This window comes from Lissotriton vulgaris, unplaced genomic scaffold (genome assembly GCF_964263255.1).
Source record: "Lissotriton vulgaris unplaced genomic scaffold, aLisVul1.2 SCAFFOLD_4546, whole genome shotgun sequence".
Lineage (NCBI taxonomy): Eukaryota > Metazoa > Chordata > Amphibia > Caudata > Salamandridae > Lissotriton > Lissotriton vulgaris.
The window spans coordinates 48,910-65,986 of NW_028247009.1; the positions used below are offsets into that span (position 1 = coordinate 48,910).

General features: G+C 44.5%; 1 protein-coding gene across 1 annotated transcript in view; it reads right to left on the bottom strand.

Annotated features, from left to right (window-relative positions):
• LOC147665673 (E3 ubiquitin-protein ligase TRIM39-like) overlaps positions 1–17,077 on the bottom strand; it is a gene marked incomplete at its 3' end in the record, with an annotated part of 100,079 nt that overhangs the window by 16,583 nt on the left and 66,419 nt on the right. Inside the window, exon 4 of the mRNA XM_086949606.1 lies at positions 7,180–7,202. Within this exon, the coding sequence (XP_086805732.1) occupies positions 7,180–7,202 (23 nt within the window). The remainder of the gene's footprint in view (positions 1–7,179; positions 7,203–17,077) is intronic.

Below are 17,077 nucleotides of genomic sequence, written 5' to 3' on the forward strand. Positions count from 1 at the left end.
GACGCCCCCATTTATAGGTGGCAAAGTTGTTAGAAAATCCTATCAAGGTCCCATATACCTCGACCCTACAAACCGCTGCCCTGCAATGTTGAAGACGCTGCATGGCTAGGATAACTGCAACTCCGAAGTATCCCCCAGAATTGCCTCTGGTGGGGCTACCACACGAAGAGCCACAATCTATTGTCTCATCAGAACAGAAGATAACCTGGCTGGAGGATGGACTGGACACGGTGTGTGATTGCCATCGGGAGAAGGTCTTGCTTCCCTTGGCAGTTCTGATGGAGGAGTGCGGTCTCTCACCCAGACTGTTCCTGCAATACGAAGACATGACCAAGGCGTTTGAACAGTTATGGGATCTGGGAGGTGAGAAACCGGAAAAACCCGATGTGTTGCATTCATTGCTTACTCTGGGCTAAGCGGGAAATCAAACTAAATGCATCCCTTTCCCCTCTGAGGGTTCTACAAGACAAATGGCAAATGATTCTGAACAGGGAACTCACTTACCAGGAATGGAGTAAAGTGTTGAAATCCCCCAAGAAGATATCCTGCAATATGCGACTGAAGTACATTCAATTTATTTTTAATCACATGTCATATATGACACCCCATCGCCTTTTCGTTGCTTATGGGGGTGAACCTAGACTCTGCATGAGATTTAATTGATGCAGATGACCTGGGGCTGTGAAAAGTTACTCACATACTTGTCAGATGTAATGACTACATTAAATGCCACACTGGGACCCACTTTTACTATCACAATGGACACCTGCCTCTTAGGACTCTTTCCCGACTTGCCAAAATGTAAACCAGGAGCCACTGAGCTGACGAGCTCTTGGGGATGCACCTGTGCGCCAGGGAATGGTACAGAGACCTGAGAGGATTGTGGCAGCTTTCTCAGTAAACCCCAGAAGAATTTAGTTTTATCTCTACTGATGAAGGATAAAATCCAGAAACACGTGTCTAGAGATTAACAGCACTAACCTGCACCAACGTTGGTGAAACACTCTGCAAAATTTCAAGTAAGCATTTAAAAGCCCTCCCGCCCTCTTAGACTACTTAAGGGGCGGCCTTTCATCATTCAGGCAAACCTTTATTTGCTAAACTGCTCTCCCCTGAGGCGGAAGCCGGGGGATCTCTCACTTTTCTTTATTTTTAAATAATTACGCTTGCCGAGCTCGTGTTCGTCCGCGCTAAGGACTTACACTTTGTGTATTTTTAAATACATTTCTGGATACAGAATATTGATTTTACTCACTGTGAGGGACGCGCGGTGCAAAGCGCGATCACTGCAGTCACAACAGCGCTGCCTTTCTCGGTCGCGATCACGTGACCTGACCTGACCCACCTCATCGGCCATCTTGAGGAGGTAAGGGCTGCGCTCTAGTCCACCAGCCCTCCCGGCCTCCCCGCCCCCTGGATGCATAAAACACGAAGCTCATCCCGTCCGCGCAGCGGGCGGGCGAAGCGGGCGCGCCAGAGGCAAGCCCGTCTGCGCCCGTCCGCGCCGGGACCGGGCCCAGGGCCACAACCCCTGCCCAAAAATTGTCAGGAGCCTATAAGAAGTACTCCAGCCAAAGCTTACTTGCACTTCGGCCACCTATCATGGCCAATTGCTTAAATATCAAACCCTCAGAGATCCACAAGGATTCCGCCATCTCCTGCCCCCACTGTAATGGCACTATTCCAATTATACTCCCTAATATTAATGTCACTACAACAAAACAGGATGTGGGAGCTGCCATTTCCATAGCCCTTATAAATGCGCGCTCACTCGGTAAGCATAGGCAGGAAATCTTTGATCTTATAACTGATTTTAAATTAGATGTACTGTTTATCACCGAAACTTGGACCGATGATACTTCACAGCCAGACCTAGTCATCGCAGTTCCAGAGGGATATAAAGCTTACTGTCAGGATAGGCCCAAACAAAGAGGGGGCGGGCTGGCCATAATTGCCAGAGATTCGTATCCCCTCAGAACGACCTCCATTCCATCAACCTCCTGTGAGGCCATGCAATTCGCCATCAATGTTTGCCCTTTGTTTAATTTCAAGGGAATACTAATATATCGCCCTCCAGGATCCAAAACGGTCTTCTTATCCAGTATTAACACCATGATGGAATCCGTAGCTACGGAAAGTGCCTTTACGGTTCTAGGCGACCTAAATTTTCACTTAGATCTAGGTCACCTTACTGACACTGCTGCCCTCATCTCTGATTTAGAAACCCTAGGGCTAAAACAACTTGTTACGTCCCCCACACACCAAGCGGGCCATATCCTGGACCCCATCTTTTCTAACCTAGAAGGCCTACAAATTACCAACATCTTGCCTATGCCTTGGACTGACCATTTTGCAATTTTTGCAAAAATAGCCATTACTAATCATTGCAGTACCAATCCACGTCCCTTGCCCAAACAATCTTTTAAAGATTGGAAAAAGATAAATCACGATGATCTGCAACTTATACTGGAACAAACTCGTCCTACGTTTGCCTCAGATCCCAACCTAGCTCTCCAGCAATTCTACAACTGGCTGGGCCAGGCTACAAACCAATCAGCCCCTTCCAAAGAACATTCCAGAAACAGATCCAAACCTACTGCCCCCTGGTACAATGAAACACTAAGGGCACAAAAACAGACTAATCGTAGCAAGGAAAGAATATGGAGAAAAGACTATGACACAGCCAGTAAAGTAGTCTACAAAGAAGCCCTGACACTTTACAAAGCCATGATAGCGAAAGCAAAAAAAGAATACTATAGTGATCAAATTGAGAAAGCTAAGAATTCTAGCAAACAACTATTTCAAATCACTAAAGCACTATCAGGTAATTCCCCCGACCTCACTCCCCCTCCGTCGCAACTTTTGTGTGATTCTCTCGCCTCCTTTTTTTTCACCAAAGTAGACGATATCTACTAGGCTTTTTCCACCAAATCACCTCTAAGTACTATCACATCTACTACCTCTTCTCCAGCCAATATGTTCCTCAGCTTCCAACCGGTCACCCCTGACCAAATAAAAACCACACTATCCACTATTAAGTCAGGATCACTTCTGGACCCCTGCCCTCTCTCCGTACTCCGACCGGTAATGGACTCTATCATACCGGCACTCACGCAGGTTTGCAATTCAATTCTCTTGTCAGGTAACTACCCGAATCCCCTCAAAAACACCTTATTAAAACCCTTGTTAAAAAAACCCTCCCTGGATAAAAGTGAGCTAAAAAACTATCGCCCCATCGCTAGCCCCCCCTTGATGGCCAAGGTGATTGAAAAAATCATGAACACCCAGATTTCCGAATTTATAGAAAAACATCAGCTCCTTGACAACACGCAGTTTGGGTTCAGGAAACACCATGGGACAGAGACAGCCCTGATCAAAGCCGCCGATGATATCAGGGTAATCAGGGACCAAGGTGGCACTGCCATCCTGGTTCTACTAGATTTATCGGCGGCCTTCGACACGGTCGACCACAACACCTTGGTCGACCGTGTCCAGGGATTTGGCATCTGCCACACTGCCAAAGACTTAATTGCGTCCTTCCTTGCCAAAAGAACGCAGGCTGTCATTCTAGGACCCTTCCAATCGGCCCAACTCTCTGCTCCTTGTGGAGTACCTCAAGGCTCATCCCTGAGTCCGACACTCTTTAACATTTATGTGTCGGACCTTGCTAAGACCATCAAAGCACATGGGATGAGCCTAACCTCTTACGCCGACGACACCCAACTAGTGTTGGCAATCAAAGGGGATGGAGAGCAAGTAGCCAAAAAATTTAAGAAAGGGCTCCTAGATATAGGAGAATGGATGGCTACCAACTGCCTAAAGCTAAATTCGGAAAAAAACGAGGTACTCATCTTTGGACCACTCCTACCAGCCTGGCCAACTAGTTGGTGGCCAGAGACCTTCGGTACCCCTCCCACTCCTACCACCAAGGTTAGGAACCTCGGAGTCATCTTCGATGACGGTCTAATCTTCATGGACCACGCCAACAAAACAGTGTCTACGGCACACTTGAAACTAAAAATGATCAGGAAAATACGCCCTTTCCTCCCCGACTCTGCCATCAAGACACTTGTCACTGCCCTGGTCCTCTCATCCTTGGACTATTGCAATGGGCTATTCCTTAATGCTCAAACTAGAGTAATTACAAAACTCCAAACGGTACAAAACGCGGCGGCACGTCTGCTCTACGGCAAGACAAAGTTTGAATCCATTTCCAAAAATATAAAGGATTTTCACTGGCTCACTGTACAAAAAAGAATTCACTTCAAATCCCTCTGCATTGTGTTCAAAGCATTTAACAATCAAGGACCACACTTCCTAAAAGATCAACTACAACACTACAAACCCACCAGAGCTTTACGATCAGCCACTCTCAATCAACTGGTCGTCCCCCGCACCAAAACAGTCACCTGGGGTGACCGACGCTTCTTGGTGGCGGCCCCCAGACTCTGGAATACCCTGCCTCTTAACATCAGGCAAAGCGCCACGCTCCTTCAGTTCCGTAAACTCCTGAAAACTTGGCTGTTCACTCAATAATCATCTCAACCCTTCACAGTCCGTTTTTAATTAACTGGTTCATAAGCTCACATTTCGTACTCAAATAAATGGTCTATCAGCGCCAAGACGCCTATGGGTATATGCAGCGCTCTATAAATATTAAAAATAAATAAATAAATAAATAAATAAATAAATAAATAAAAGGGAAGAGGAGTTGGCCTAAGGGCTAGGGTGCTCGACCTCGGAACTGGGGATTTGGGTTCGAGTCTCGGTAACAACGCCAAACATCCTGTGATTCTGGGCAAATCACTTAATCTCCCCGTGCCTAACAAAAATGAATGTGTATCCTCATGTAACGTAGCTGGTGCTATGTAAAGCGCTCTGATACCCGATTCGGTTCGGGTCAAGTTCACGCTATATAAAACTCTGCAAAGAACAAAAATTTAACTGCATTTACCAGGATTCAAAGGGGCGAACTGTGCTGCGAGGTGAAGCAGTGTGCTCCCATCCCCCTTCAGGGAATAGATTTATTGACCTTGCCGTGACACTGGCTAAATGACGGATCACCATGGCGTGGAAATCTAGCATTGGCCCTCAGACATCTATTTGGGATCGTGATGTGGTCACTTGGACTAGCACAGAGGGTAGAATCCTGCATAAAGAAGAGACAAATCAACAGAGAAGGCACCCAACAGCAGACAAGTGGAAAGAGATACTATCCAATTGGTAACATCCAAGCCACCCTAATAGTGCAGAAGACACTCGTGGGGACACGGCAGACAAGACCCATAATGTATGACAGAGACAACTTTAGCCCACAACTAACAGATGGGAACGGAGACTATGTCCACCCCAGTCATTGGGTTAGTGTCACCCAGATACGATATAAGCAAATCCAGATAGAATTACTTCAACTACATCCGGACAAACCTCCTCCCCTATACACTCCCCCGATACGGAGACTTTCTCTTTGCATGTGCAGAACCTTCCCCCCTCCATCAGTTTAGTTATGCTGTTCAAGAAAGTTTATTGCCAGTTTTTAGGGCGCTTACATAATTACACCACTTGACCAGGAGTAGATATATTGCTAGGGACGCTTTTTGATCTTTGTGGTGGACAGAATCAGACAGAATTCACACCCATGATTTCCTATATGGAGAAGATGGAACAATTATACCCCCGTAGATAACCCTGAACCAGTATGTACTATCTGAATATGAATACTTACCTGAAAAGGCAGTTAACAAACAGCTCACTGATTTTGTGGAAGGCTCTAACCTACTCCATTCGGCGCACTCTGGTTTTAGGGCTGCCAACAGCACTGAGTCCGCTTTAGTTGAAGTCTCTGAAGCTATTCGGGACGGCTTGGACTCTGGTGGAAGTGTGGCCCTTATAATGCTGGACCTGCCAGCAGCATTTGATACTGTTCCCCACTCGTTGCTTTTAGCACGTCTGGCGGAGATGGGTATCTCAGGATTGGCTTGGAGGTGGCTGAAATGCTTCCTGGAAGGAAGTTCGCAACAGGTCTGGCTCCCGCCATTTTCGTCCCCGCCTCTACCTGTGACCAAAGGAGTGCTGCAGGGGTACTCCTTGAGTCGCCTGCTCTTTAATATCTATGTCACCCCTTTGGTCCAGTTGGCAGAATATCGGGGAGCCAAGATAGTTGCTTATACCGACGACACCCAACTTCTGTTGACTTGGGATAAATCTGAGTTCTCTTCTGTGAAGGCAAAAGAGTGTCTGACAACTGTTTTTCAGTGAATCAGTGCTGCTCAGCTTACCTGCAATGAGGATAAGTCGGAAATCCTTCTTTATGGAAAGTTTGCCCCCATTCAGAGAATCACTCTGGCCATCCAACTATCCTCTGCCTTCCTCCTCGGGCCTACCATTAAAACATCTGGGTGTTTGGTTCGACGAGCAGCTGACCTTCTCAACCCAAATTAAAAGACTGGCCGGGGGCTGTTTTGGGATGTTAAAGTCCCTTAAGAAATTCCTTCCACTGCTTCCTAGAACAGCGAAGTAAAAAGTGACCCGAGCACTGATTCTATCTCGCATCGACTACACGAATGCTTTGTATATTGGCCTCCCAGACTACACTCTGAAAAAACTGCAGGTGATCCAGAATGCGGCGGCTAGACTTTTATTCAACATTCCTATTAGAAACAATGTCAAACAACATCTGCGTATGCTGCACTGGCTGCCTGTCATGAAACATGTAAAGTTAAAGGCCCTGGTTATCGCGCACTGTGCACTGCACGCTGGTGGACCGGAATATCTTAGGAAGCGCTTTGCATTTTACACGGCTGACAGACACCTGAGGTAGGGATTCCAGCTTCTGGCACAGATACCCCGTGCGCGCCTACAAAGAATGGGGGGCAGGTCTCTCGCCGTTAGGGCAGCCACGGCTTGGAATTCCCTGCCCTTTTCTCTGCGTAGCATCCAGGATCTGGGGCTGTTTAAAAAACAGCGTAAAACTTTCCTGTTCTAAACGCTTCTATTTCCAGCATCTCAAAGGCTCACGCTGGGACACTCCTAGGAGTATATGTGCACAGTATAAACTTCGACAACATAACATAATATAACATGTTTTGGTGAAACGTTTACCATAACAAGGTAGTGGGGGAAAAAACAACAAGCAGGAACAAAGGCAAGTCTTGAGCACATGAGAGGAAGAGAACGTACCTGTTCAAGATGATCTTCACCTCCTAGGGAAGAAAAGAGACAAAGAAGATAAATATTCATCCCCCACAACGCTGAGCATTGATTTAATTTGCGAAGAGACCTTCACAAACCTATGAAGGATCATCTTGGCACAACATTTACAAAAGATAATTTACAAAGGTGCAAAGAAAAAGGTCTTAATCTGGTTCCTGGCACCTGAATGAAGCAGAATCTCTTAATGATTATGGAGATCCTTCCAGTGTGAGAACCTATCAGTTCATGGGACCCTTTGTGATAACTTCATTATTAGCATATGTCACAGGATAGAAAAATAGATGCATGGGCCAAAGACATCGGGTAGCATACTGGCCTACCAAGTTACGACTGCCAATAGACAATTAACCGCAGAGGACTGGAAACACCACCCCCTCCCACACCCCATCCCATCCCACCCTACCCTACCCTAGATAGGCGGCACACAAAAAAAAAAGGATCCTAGTCGCCATGGAAAAATTAATGCATGACATAGCAGATCTATGTGAAAAGTCTGGTAGTATCTGATAACCCTTAGCTAATCATCTTTGGGGATTAAGGCAGACCTTACAAGGCCACTCCGGCCCCAATGTCTTAATGTGAGCTTTAAGCCATAAGCAAAACCTGTAAACCGTGTCAGGCTTTACATCATGAGGAGTGGGAGCAGGGGGAACAAAGAGAGCCCCAATGAATAAACAAATCTGAACCCGTGCGTGCAAGGGGGTGGGGGAGGTTGATGGGGATATCATGAATAGTTGGTCATTGGGGGGATAAAAATTGAAATGGAGAGGTTTAGATAAAAAGATATGTAGGAATGTTTTTGAATGTTTCTCAATAAAAATTTTGAAAAACTAACAAAAAAAAGATGATATTTTTATGAAATAATGTCATAATCATGAACATTGATTAGTGGATTTGATCATGGTGAACAAATGTATTTCGATCACCATGACACAAACAGAGTGGAGGACAGTCTTTCCTCATTGTTTGTAACCTTGGATGCAAAGAAAATATTATCCTGACAAAAAACCTAAGGATGTTGTTGTGGTAAATGAAGATATAAAGTAGATGGAAGCCAGGTAATTAATCCAAGTAAGATGTTTATTAGTTGGTTTCAATAAGATAAGTATTAGGTCCCACCAGGAGCTTGATGGATGTTGCTCAGCCCTCACTCACCAACTGACATTTTCCACACACACACCAGGCACACACACATTCTATTCACTCTGACATCACGCACACCAACATTCCACGCAGACATCTCACTCATTCTGGCTGAGCAACCTAAAAGAGATAAATCTAGTTACAACAGCTGTCTATTTGCACTGCCCCAAGATTTAAAAGCAGGTCCCACTCTATGTCCCCCACTGTATTTCACACTAGTCCCCTGTGCGTGTTTAGAACTTCTGTGTGGAGGATGGGTCATTGTAAATGCAGAAGGTTAGGAATAAGAGTGCCAGCATCAGTATCCAGATGTTATATATTCACCATCACTCTTTATAGAACAGAAAATAACAGAAAGCAACAGTCTACTTGTAAAGTGCATACTTGCAGCCAGAGTGTTTTTTTGATTTTGGATGACAGATGACTTTGTTACACAGCTCAATGTTACTCATTTTATCAATCTAAGAGCGAAGAACGGCTGATCAGATCTGATGATTTATGTACTTGTGATGAAACAGTGAAACACAGGCCACTGAGTACATTACGCTACTGATTCATGGACTCTACACGCAGCCATCTCCACCTCCAAATGGAGAAGTGATGACACGGTGCGTTCCTGCGATTTCGAATAGAACATTTTAGATAGTCTCTTACTGGGAGGCATTGCAAAATTACCTTTTTTTCTTTGAGCTTCAATATGACTGCTTTGCAGATTGAAGGCGCGAGAAAGATAATAACCATCTACTCATCATGTTCACTCTCCTATTTGGAGAATGATCCACCCACCAACTCAGCACAGCTATCATCCTTGGAGCTGTAACTCTGAAGTAGGATCAGAGAAACATTGCGCTGGTGTGATTAGCGCAATGTTTCTACTAAATGTTTTGCATCAAATCATTTCACACAAGCTGCTTATTTACCAACGAACATGGTAGATAAAGAGGGTACAATATAAAAGGAGTTCTGTCCATTACTAAAAAGTGAAACAAAACCCAGGAGATACAAAAAAAAGTTACTATATAAAACCTGTCCTAAGGTTAGTATCCCCTATAGTTCGCAGAACTAGGAAAAAACATCCCTATGATGTTGCAGTGGTTTTGATGTTAAGTGTTTCTTAATCAAAAGTTGAAGCTGCTTTTCAGTCCCCTTGATGCCGGCTTCTGAAGCGGATGGTGGAAAAAAAGAACCTGAAGACGGTGGTCACGCACTGAGTGGACATCATCATGACTCATACAAATGACTCGTTTGGTCTACACTTGAAATTACAAAGTAACATTTAACATGTATTTGCAGACCCAATAAATATATGATGAGAAAATAGACAGCAGGTGCCCCTTGAATAGATCCACACTGCTACATGAGGGCAGTTCACGAAGAAACAGAGACGTAAGCATTTCCAGGATTGTCAACACGTTTATTAGGGTCTGTGTGTAGAGAAAACCATGTTCCATTGATTGTCAAAATGTAGATGTTACTTTCTTACTGAAACATCGGTGAACATCACCACTCTCCAAAACTTACACGTTTCTAAACTGATGCTTTGTGCTTATTAAAAATACTCACATTTCAAGAAAATCTCATCAAGAAGGTATTTTGATCAGTCTGAAAAAACCAAAGAAACAAACATTTCGGTGACACCTTCGTGCCATCCACAGTCATGGGAAAGCACAACTCAAGAAAGGGTTACATCCAGCCTCCACTCCTATACAACTGTGCTCTAGAGCATATGCTTTTGGTGGATAGGTTGTAACGCTCCAATGTAATTCAGATATTCTAATCCTCTTCTGGGATCATTCACTACCTCCTGAACCATTCTCCTTGTCCCCTCACTAACACGAAGCTGAAATCCATTACTGCAGATACTTTTTGCCCATTTCTACAAGCCCTACAACAGGCCACATCCTCATAGGAGCTGCCCCAGTGGACGGGAGTGAGTCACAATCCTTCTGTTTTTGTTGCCTGCTTTGGCATAAATCTGAAAATTGGCACGGCCAGGCTCACTTTTCTAAACTGAAGTGAACCTGTATACTGACTCTTCTTTCTGCGAGTGCACAATTTTATTTACCAGATCTTTGAATGTCCTTCGTCACCGTTAGATGCTATGGTTACCAACTCTTACTCGATCACGTTCTGTGGCCTGTTTAGGTCTCGCCTACGCAGCACGCATGCGCTGCATAGGAGGAGACCTTTAGCCGTCAGTCCCCTTTTTAAGCCACAACAGTGCACACGTTCCATTGCCTTCAACGGCAACGCGTGCACGTGTGGCTATCGAGCGCTGACACCATATGTTTGTAATTAACTTGTAAACATATGGTGCCAGCGCTCGTTCCCATAAGGGAAACGAGCGCAGGCCTCTCCTTTCTCCCTCTCCTCTGCTGCCAGCATGAGGCGCAGCATGCTTGTTTTTTTAGGTCAGCCCCCCCGTGGCACAAGCAGATATCTACTTCTGTCTTTTTACTGCGATCAGCAGTAATGACAGAAGTGGATGCCTGCTTGTGCCCTGGGGGAACTGCAGGACTTCAGACACATGCACAAACAACATAAGTGCGTGCGTGCCGCAGTCATTGGTGAAAAGGAAATGTCAGTTGTTTAATCACCAGAGTGTGCACTGGACTGAATTAGGTAAGTGCATTGAAAATATTTTTTTAATCTCTGCATGTACTGGATTGAAGCTGCGACAAGGCCGGCACTGAGGCAGGTCTTCCTTTCAGACCTCCTTTGTTTGAGAAGTTGTAGCCATGGTGTGTGTTTTTGGAAGTTCTGCACTTGAGTGGAAGCTTGCAGGGCATTTACGGCGTGTCCTCCGCTCCCGAGTAGAGTACTGCTTCTCCGAGAACAGAGAACAAGTAATATTAGCCGAGTACACACACCGGTCTCTCTCTGAGCACGCTGCCCACGGCAGAGGTTTGCACCTCGTTTGAACCCTGAAATGCGCAACCACGCTTTTCTTCCGAGTATGACACTAGTATTTAAAGCTCTAGATGCTGTGTCTACGGCATCTAGTGCACATTTTATTGAGGCATTTGAAATTAATTTGCCTTCTTGTATGAGCTCTGTTGCCTGATCTTTATATTGATCTAGGAGGTGTTGTAGTAGTGTCATCATCACAACAGAATACACCTGGGTAGTGTCTCCAATTGATCGTAATGAGCTCTGTCATAATGTGAGAGAAGGGCTTGCGTATTTGCTAAGCGCCATATATTTGTAGCTTGTGCAGCTATTCTTTTACCCGACGCATCAATAACTTTGGATCCTTTGTCAGGTGGGGCGTTTCACCAGAAGTCTGGGAATTCGCCCTTTTACCCGCATTGGACACTTGGAGGATGTCCTTTAATATAGGTTGGATCAGAGGGTGCAGGTCTATATTTCTTTTCTATTCTTGGATTTAATACCCTAGTGCGTACAGGATCTTTAAATATTTCTGGAGCATGCTTAATGACTCCTTTAATCATGGAAGAATTTGAGTAGATCTGTGTGATGGCTCAAATGTATCTAGCAGAAAATCTTCCTCAATGTCATCAGAATGCATTGTGACTTTGTGGTAGAGAGCAGCTCTGTTTAAGAGGTGATTAAAACCAATGCTATCTTCTGGAGGAGAAGGTTTTGTCAGGTATGACTGTGGATCAGGAACGTCAGGCACATTGTGTGGTGGAAAATTATAGATATCATCATCTATAGGATATGTATTTGGGTCTAGTATACCCTCATCTACAGGGTATGCATGTGGTTCGTGTGGATCCTCTCCACCACCTAAACCGTACTCATCATTAGTCTGAGGTGAATGTGATGATGCAGGAGAAGGGACAGGAGAGATTTGAGGTGATATGTAAGGAGGGACAGGAGTGGAAGAAGATACAGGAGAGGGAGGGTGCATAGGAGAAGTTGCACAGTCCTTTTTGGCAGGAACCACAGGTGCAAGTGGTGTTTCTGCTGGTCTCTTTTTATGAGGTATAGTACCTACATGTCCAGTCTTTGGGTTTATGTAGATCTTCTTTTGTTTAGGATCTGGTTTAAACAGTTCTTCTTACTCTACAACCTTCTTCGGCGTCAATATTTTCAGTTCAGACAGAGGTTGTTTTAGGTGTTTTGCCTTGGGAGGTGTTGCAGCGTCCTGTAGCAAAGTTCTCGGTGCCGAAGGTGTTGCTTTCGGCTTGGTAGGAGTGTTCGAGGTCTTAGGAACCTCGGAATCAGGCCTTGTGGGTTTTGGCACTGAAGCGGGAGTTTTCAGAGTGGAAGCTGGTCTCTTCGGCTTTGTGGCGTCGGACGCTGGCTTCCCTTCTCTAGTTTTGGAAGTCGGCGGCTTCGGAGCCGGAGCTTCTTTCGATGCCGGTACGGGTACAGTTTTTGGTGTCGGTACCTCTTTAGGCTTCGGTGCCGAAGGATCTTTTGCTTTCGATGCCGAAGGGTCTTTTGGCCTCAGTGTCAAAGGATCTTTGGGCTTCGGTGCTGTAGGAGGTGGTGGAATCGGCACATGTGGTTTGCTCAGTGCCGAAGCACCTGAAGGCGTAGTTGTTTTCCTCGAAGCCGGGCTCGAAGGCTGGGCTTTAGGAGGAAGTATTTGGTCTCGACTGGGCCCCGTGGGCGGAGTACTGACCTTTGCATTCGGCTTGGGAAGTGTATGTGGTGCAGGGGCAGGAGTACTCACGGGTTGACGTGATGGAATCGAGTCATCCGAGTCTTCTGCCTCCGATATGATCTGGAGATCAGGCGAATCCTCTTCTGGAACGAGCGAACCTCGTCATCGAAGATATTCTCCGGTGCTGGGGCTGATCTCCTCATCGCGTGTCGACGGGCCCTCCGATCCCGGATGGTCTTTTTCGATCTGAAGGATGCACAAGCTGTGCAGGTCGACTTGTCGTGTTCTGGCGATAGACAGAGTTTGCAGACCTCGTGATGATCGCTATGTGGGAATTTTGCTCGACATACCGAGCATCTTTTGAACGGAGTTCTGTCCATGAGGTGTAGGCCGCACGGCGTCGATTGGCCCAAAAGCCCACGTCGATGAACCGGAATCGAGCTGATGGCGTTGAAAGTTTTATATTCGATGTCGATATTAATTGTAGGAAGTTTTTGTGCTTTGAAGTTGCTGAAAAAGTTTTTCTAGCTAGAGCGGAGAAACTTTCATCCGAACCCAGTGGCGGAAAAAAAAACAATCTAAGAATGGAACCGATGCCCATGCGTAATATTGCCCAAGGGAGGAGTCACCCATATCGTGACTACAAAGACTTCAAGAAGACAACAACCTGCAATCGTCCGAGCCCAACACCAGGTGGCGATCTAATGCATAGTGTACGATCTGCAGCTCATATGCCTCGAATATATTGTTACCCTCCCATTGGATTACTCTTATAAATCACCAAATGGTATAGTGGAACCACAACGGAACTTCCAAGAACACAAGTCACACCTGAATATATTATATAACAAGAGGTGGGCAGCTTTGGCAGAATACACAGTTGACTGACTAATAACCAGAGGGTTGTACAAGGAGATTAGTATAACTACAGTGGGTCCACTTGGCATCACGTTCAAGCCAAAAGCTGGGAAAGCTCACATCACAACAGTGGGGAGCCAGATGTTGGAATTCACAAGTGAACCCCCAATGGATAAACACTCTTCGATACACCCTTTAACATAGCGGGGCTTCGCTCTAAAATAACACTCCCAGATTGGCAACTGTTTATAAAGGCTTATGACATCTTGCTTTACCAAGAAACATGGGAATCGCCCCTGTGACCTTTGAGTTTCTCATTCTTCAACATACCAGGCTGTTCCATTGAGTGCCGGGCGTGCTTCGGTGGCTTATCCCTATGGATGAATCTGTTATTGGGTGGGAGGGTGGAAGTTTTGAAATCCCAAGGTAGCAGCTACCAAGCAGTCCTATATAAAGGGTCCATAACTCTGTTTTTATAATAATGACTTTCATAATGTTCCAAATCAACTTTTTTCCAGGTTTATCTAATTTCATATCTTCTATAGTAGACAGTAGATCTCGCCCACTAGCAATTGAGAGTAAACTTTTATCACGAGAGCTAATTTTAGCACCTCCTAGTCCCATCTAGAGTAAACTTAGGCTAGAAAAGAACAGGTGTTCTGTTCATTCAGAAAGGGAATGAGCAATAAAGAGGTCATTAAATCTTGTTTTTATCTTGACACAATTGCTTCCTGTTCAAGGAAAGAGGTCAAATGTCAGTTTGTCTTTTAACTAATTGTTGCTTGGAAAATTAAGGTTATTTTTCTCGCTTACTAAAGTTAGAGGTTTTTGTCAAGTGAGCAGTCTGAAGACATCAGTTATTTTTCTCTAACAGATAACATTTAAATAAATAGCCTAATACTACACGTTTCATAAGCTCTCAAGCACATTTTTTGTAAATAAGAATTATGATGCAAACATAGAGTCAAACAGGAGCAAAACAAACCATAAAACTTAACTTGGTTATGTGCAAATGACATTTGTTGAAAATCCATTTCTAACATTGTTTGTACACTATATAGTTTTATTAGTAATGCTGCATGGCAGTGGGAAGATTTGTGGCCATTTCAATGTAAAATCTGCTGATTACAAATGACAGTGTGCTATAATAATGTATTAGTTATGTATTTATTAAAAGTGATAGATTTTAAACATGATTTATGAAACATTCCTGCCCCCTCCCGGATTAAAATGCTGTTAAGGAACTAAGAGGCATGTCAGGGGTCAAGTGTATCCTACACGTGGCTAGATTTGTATTAAATATTCAAAGAAAGTTTAGTCTATTAACCAAAGTACAGCAGACATGTTGAACTCACCCATTTGAAGGTGCTCTCATATGTGATAATGAAGAACATGGCCGCTCAATGAATTAAATTATTTGCCCATGATCACATCATTTGAAACCAGATTATGGGTCAAGAGCATTTCAAATAGGTCTAGTAGATTATTTAAGTCACTAGACTGATAGGTCTACTAAAGGTTTTGTGATTTTTCGAATGCCTGGTAGAGATGGAGTCACAGAAGGGTCATCAAATGCACCGATGTCTAGCAGGTGACTTTAACAGTAGCTTACCCAATAACAGAGCAAAAATGTATTCAGTCCCCTAGACAAGATCAGACAAAAAAGGATTGAACTGGAGGCCCTGCTCAATGCGGCAGATATGTATGATATAGTAGAGATTTCAGGGTAAGACATGCAAGGACCATCCACTTTTAGGGGGAGTAATAGGTCATCTATAATAGACTATGTCTTTATTTTCCAAAATCTGGTTAGCCGCCTACCACATGGTGCCATCATTGGCACCAATGTCAGTGACCATAGCCCAATTGAGATGGCTTTATTAACACCCGCCAGGGATCCCGCCCATGCTTTTCCCAGACTGAGTAGTGCAGAGCCAACCCCAGACAAACTTAGGCTGTCTTGGAAGCAATCCGAACTGATAAAAACTTTGGGGGAAATAATAGGTCCCAATATGTCTTTGATGATGGGGAGTTTAACGGGAGACAACGGGTAGAGAGGGGATGTAGACAGTTTTGTAGCTCTTTGGGTTGAAATTCAGGTGCCCCTATTGATGCCAGCTAAATCAGAAATGCAGTCCCTCCCCCAGTGGCTAGATCATGCGTGCTTACTGGCTAATCTCCTACCGCGTAAGGCATTGTCCAAACTAGAGATAAAAATCTTGTTGCCTATCTGCACAGGGAGTAAAAGTATGTGACCAGAAAGAGCAGAAAGAAAATTAGAACTGACCAGTGAGCCATTTTTACAAACACTGCTAAGGCAAAGCATAGTAAGGTGTTTTGGAGAACAGTATCCTGTATGAGGGCGATAGATCAAACAGGCACCACTAATAGCTGCCATATAAGGAGTGAGGATTGGGCAGCACACTTTAAGGTCATCTATACTACCAGCAACCAAAATTGCCACTTCCATTTTACCATTTGTATCCTTCTCAGAAGTCACAATTGCCATTCAGGAGATTAGGTGTGGAAAGGCCCCCGGCACCGATGGCATTCCCACATATTTAATTAAGAGTGAGACGACGTTATGGGCACCTTTATTGACAAATGTCTTCAATTCCATGAGCCACCACACAATCCCAAAATCATGGCCCCTTTGATAGTGCCCATCTTTTAAAAGGGAAGTCGCTCTGAGCCTATAAATTATCACCCTATATACCTGATAGGTATCCCTACTAAGATCTTTGGAAGAGTCCTATACAATTGGACATTTCATTGACATGGGTAAATGAAAACACTGTCTTAATTGAGTGTCTGCTGGATTTTCGAAATGGAATAGGAATGGTGAAACAATGCTTGAAGTTATAGCCAAAACACTGTGGCAAAGTAATCGAACTTGCATCTTGCTTTAATGGACATGTTGACGGCTTTCGACTGTGTAAACAGAGCTAAGGTATGGCAAATTTTAATCCAAATGGGGATGGACCCAACACTGATGCGCACGTTAATATCTTTACACGATGAGACAAAAGCATGTGTTAAGTTTGGGACCGGTGGGGAAGTATCTGTGTTTTTTATTATTTTATTCAGCTCAGTGTCTCTCATTAGTGACCCGCATTCACTGCAAATGGAAGAAAATCGCTTTTGTAGGCAATTATTAATGCTGCCTGCATGAACCTCACATTTTATTTACCATACAGGAGTTAGCAGTAAATTATTTATGACCAAATCCGTATTCATCCTGTGCTGCTGTTGCTCTGTTAATAGCAATGTGGAAGACTCACTCGCTAG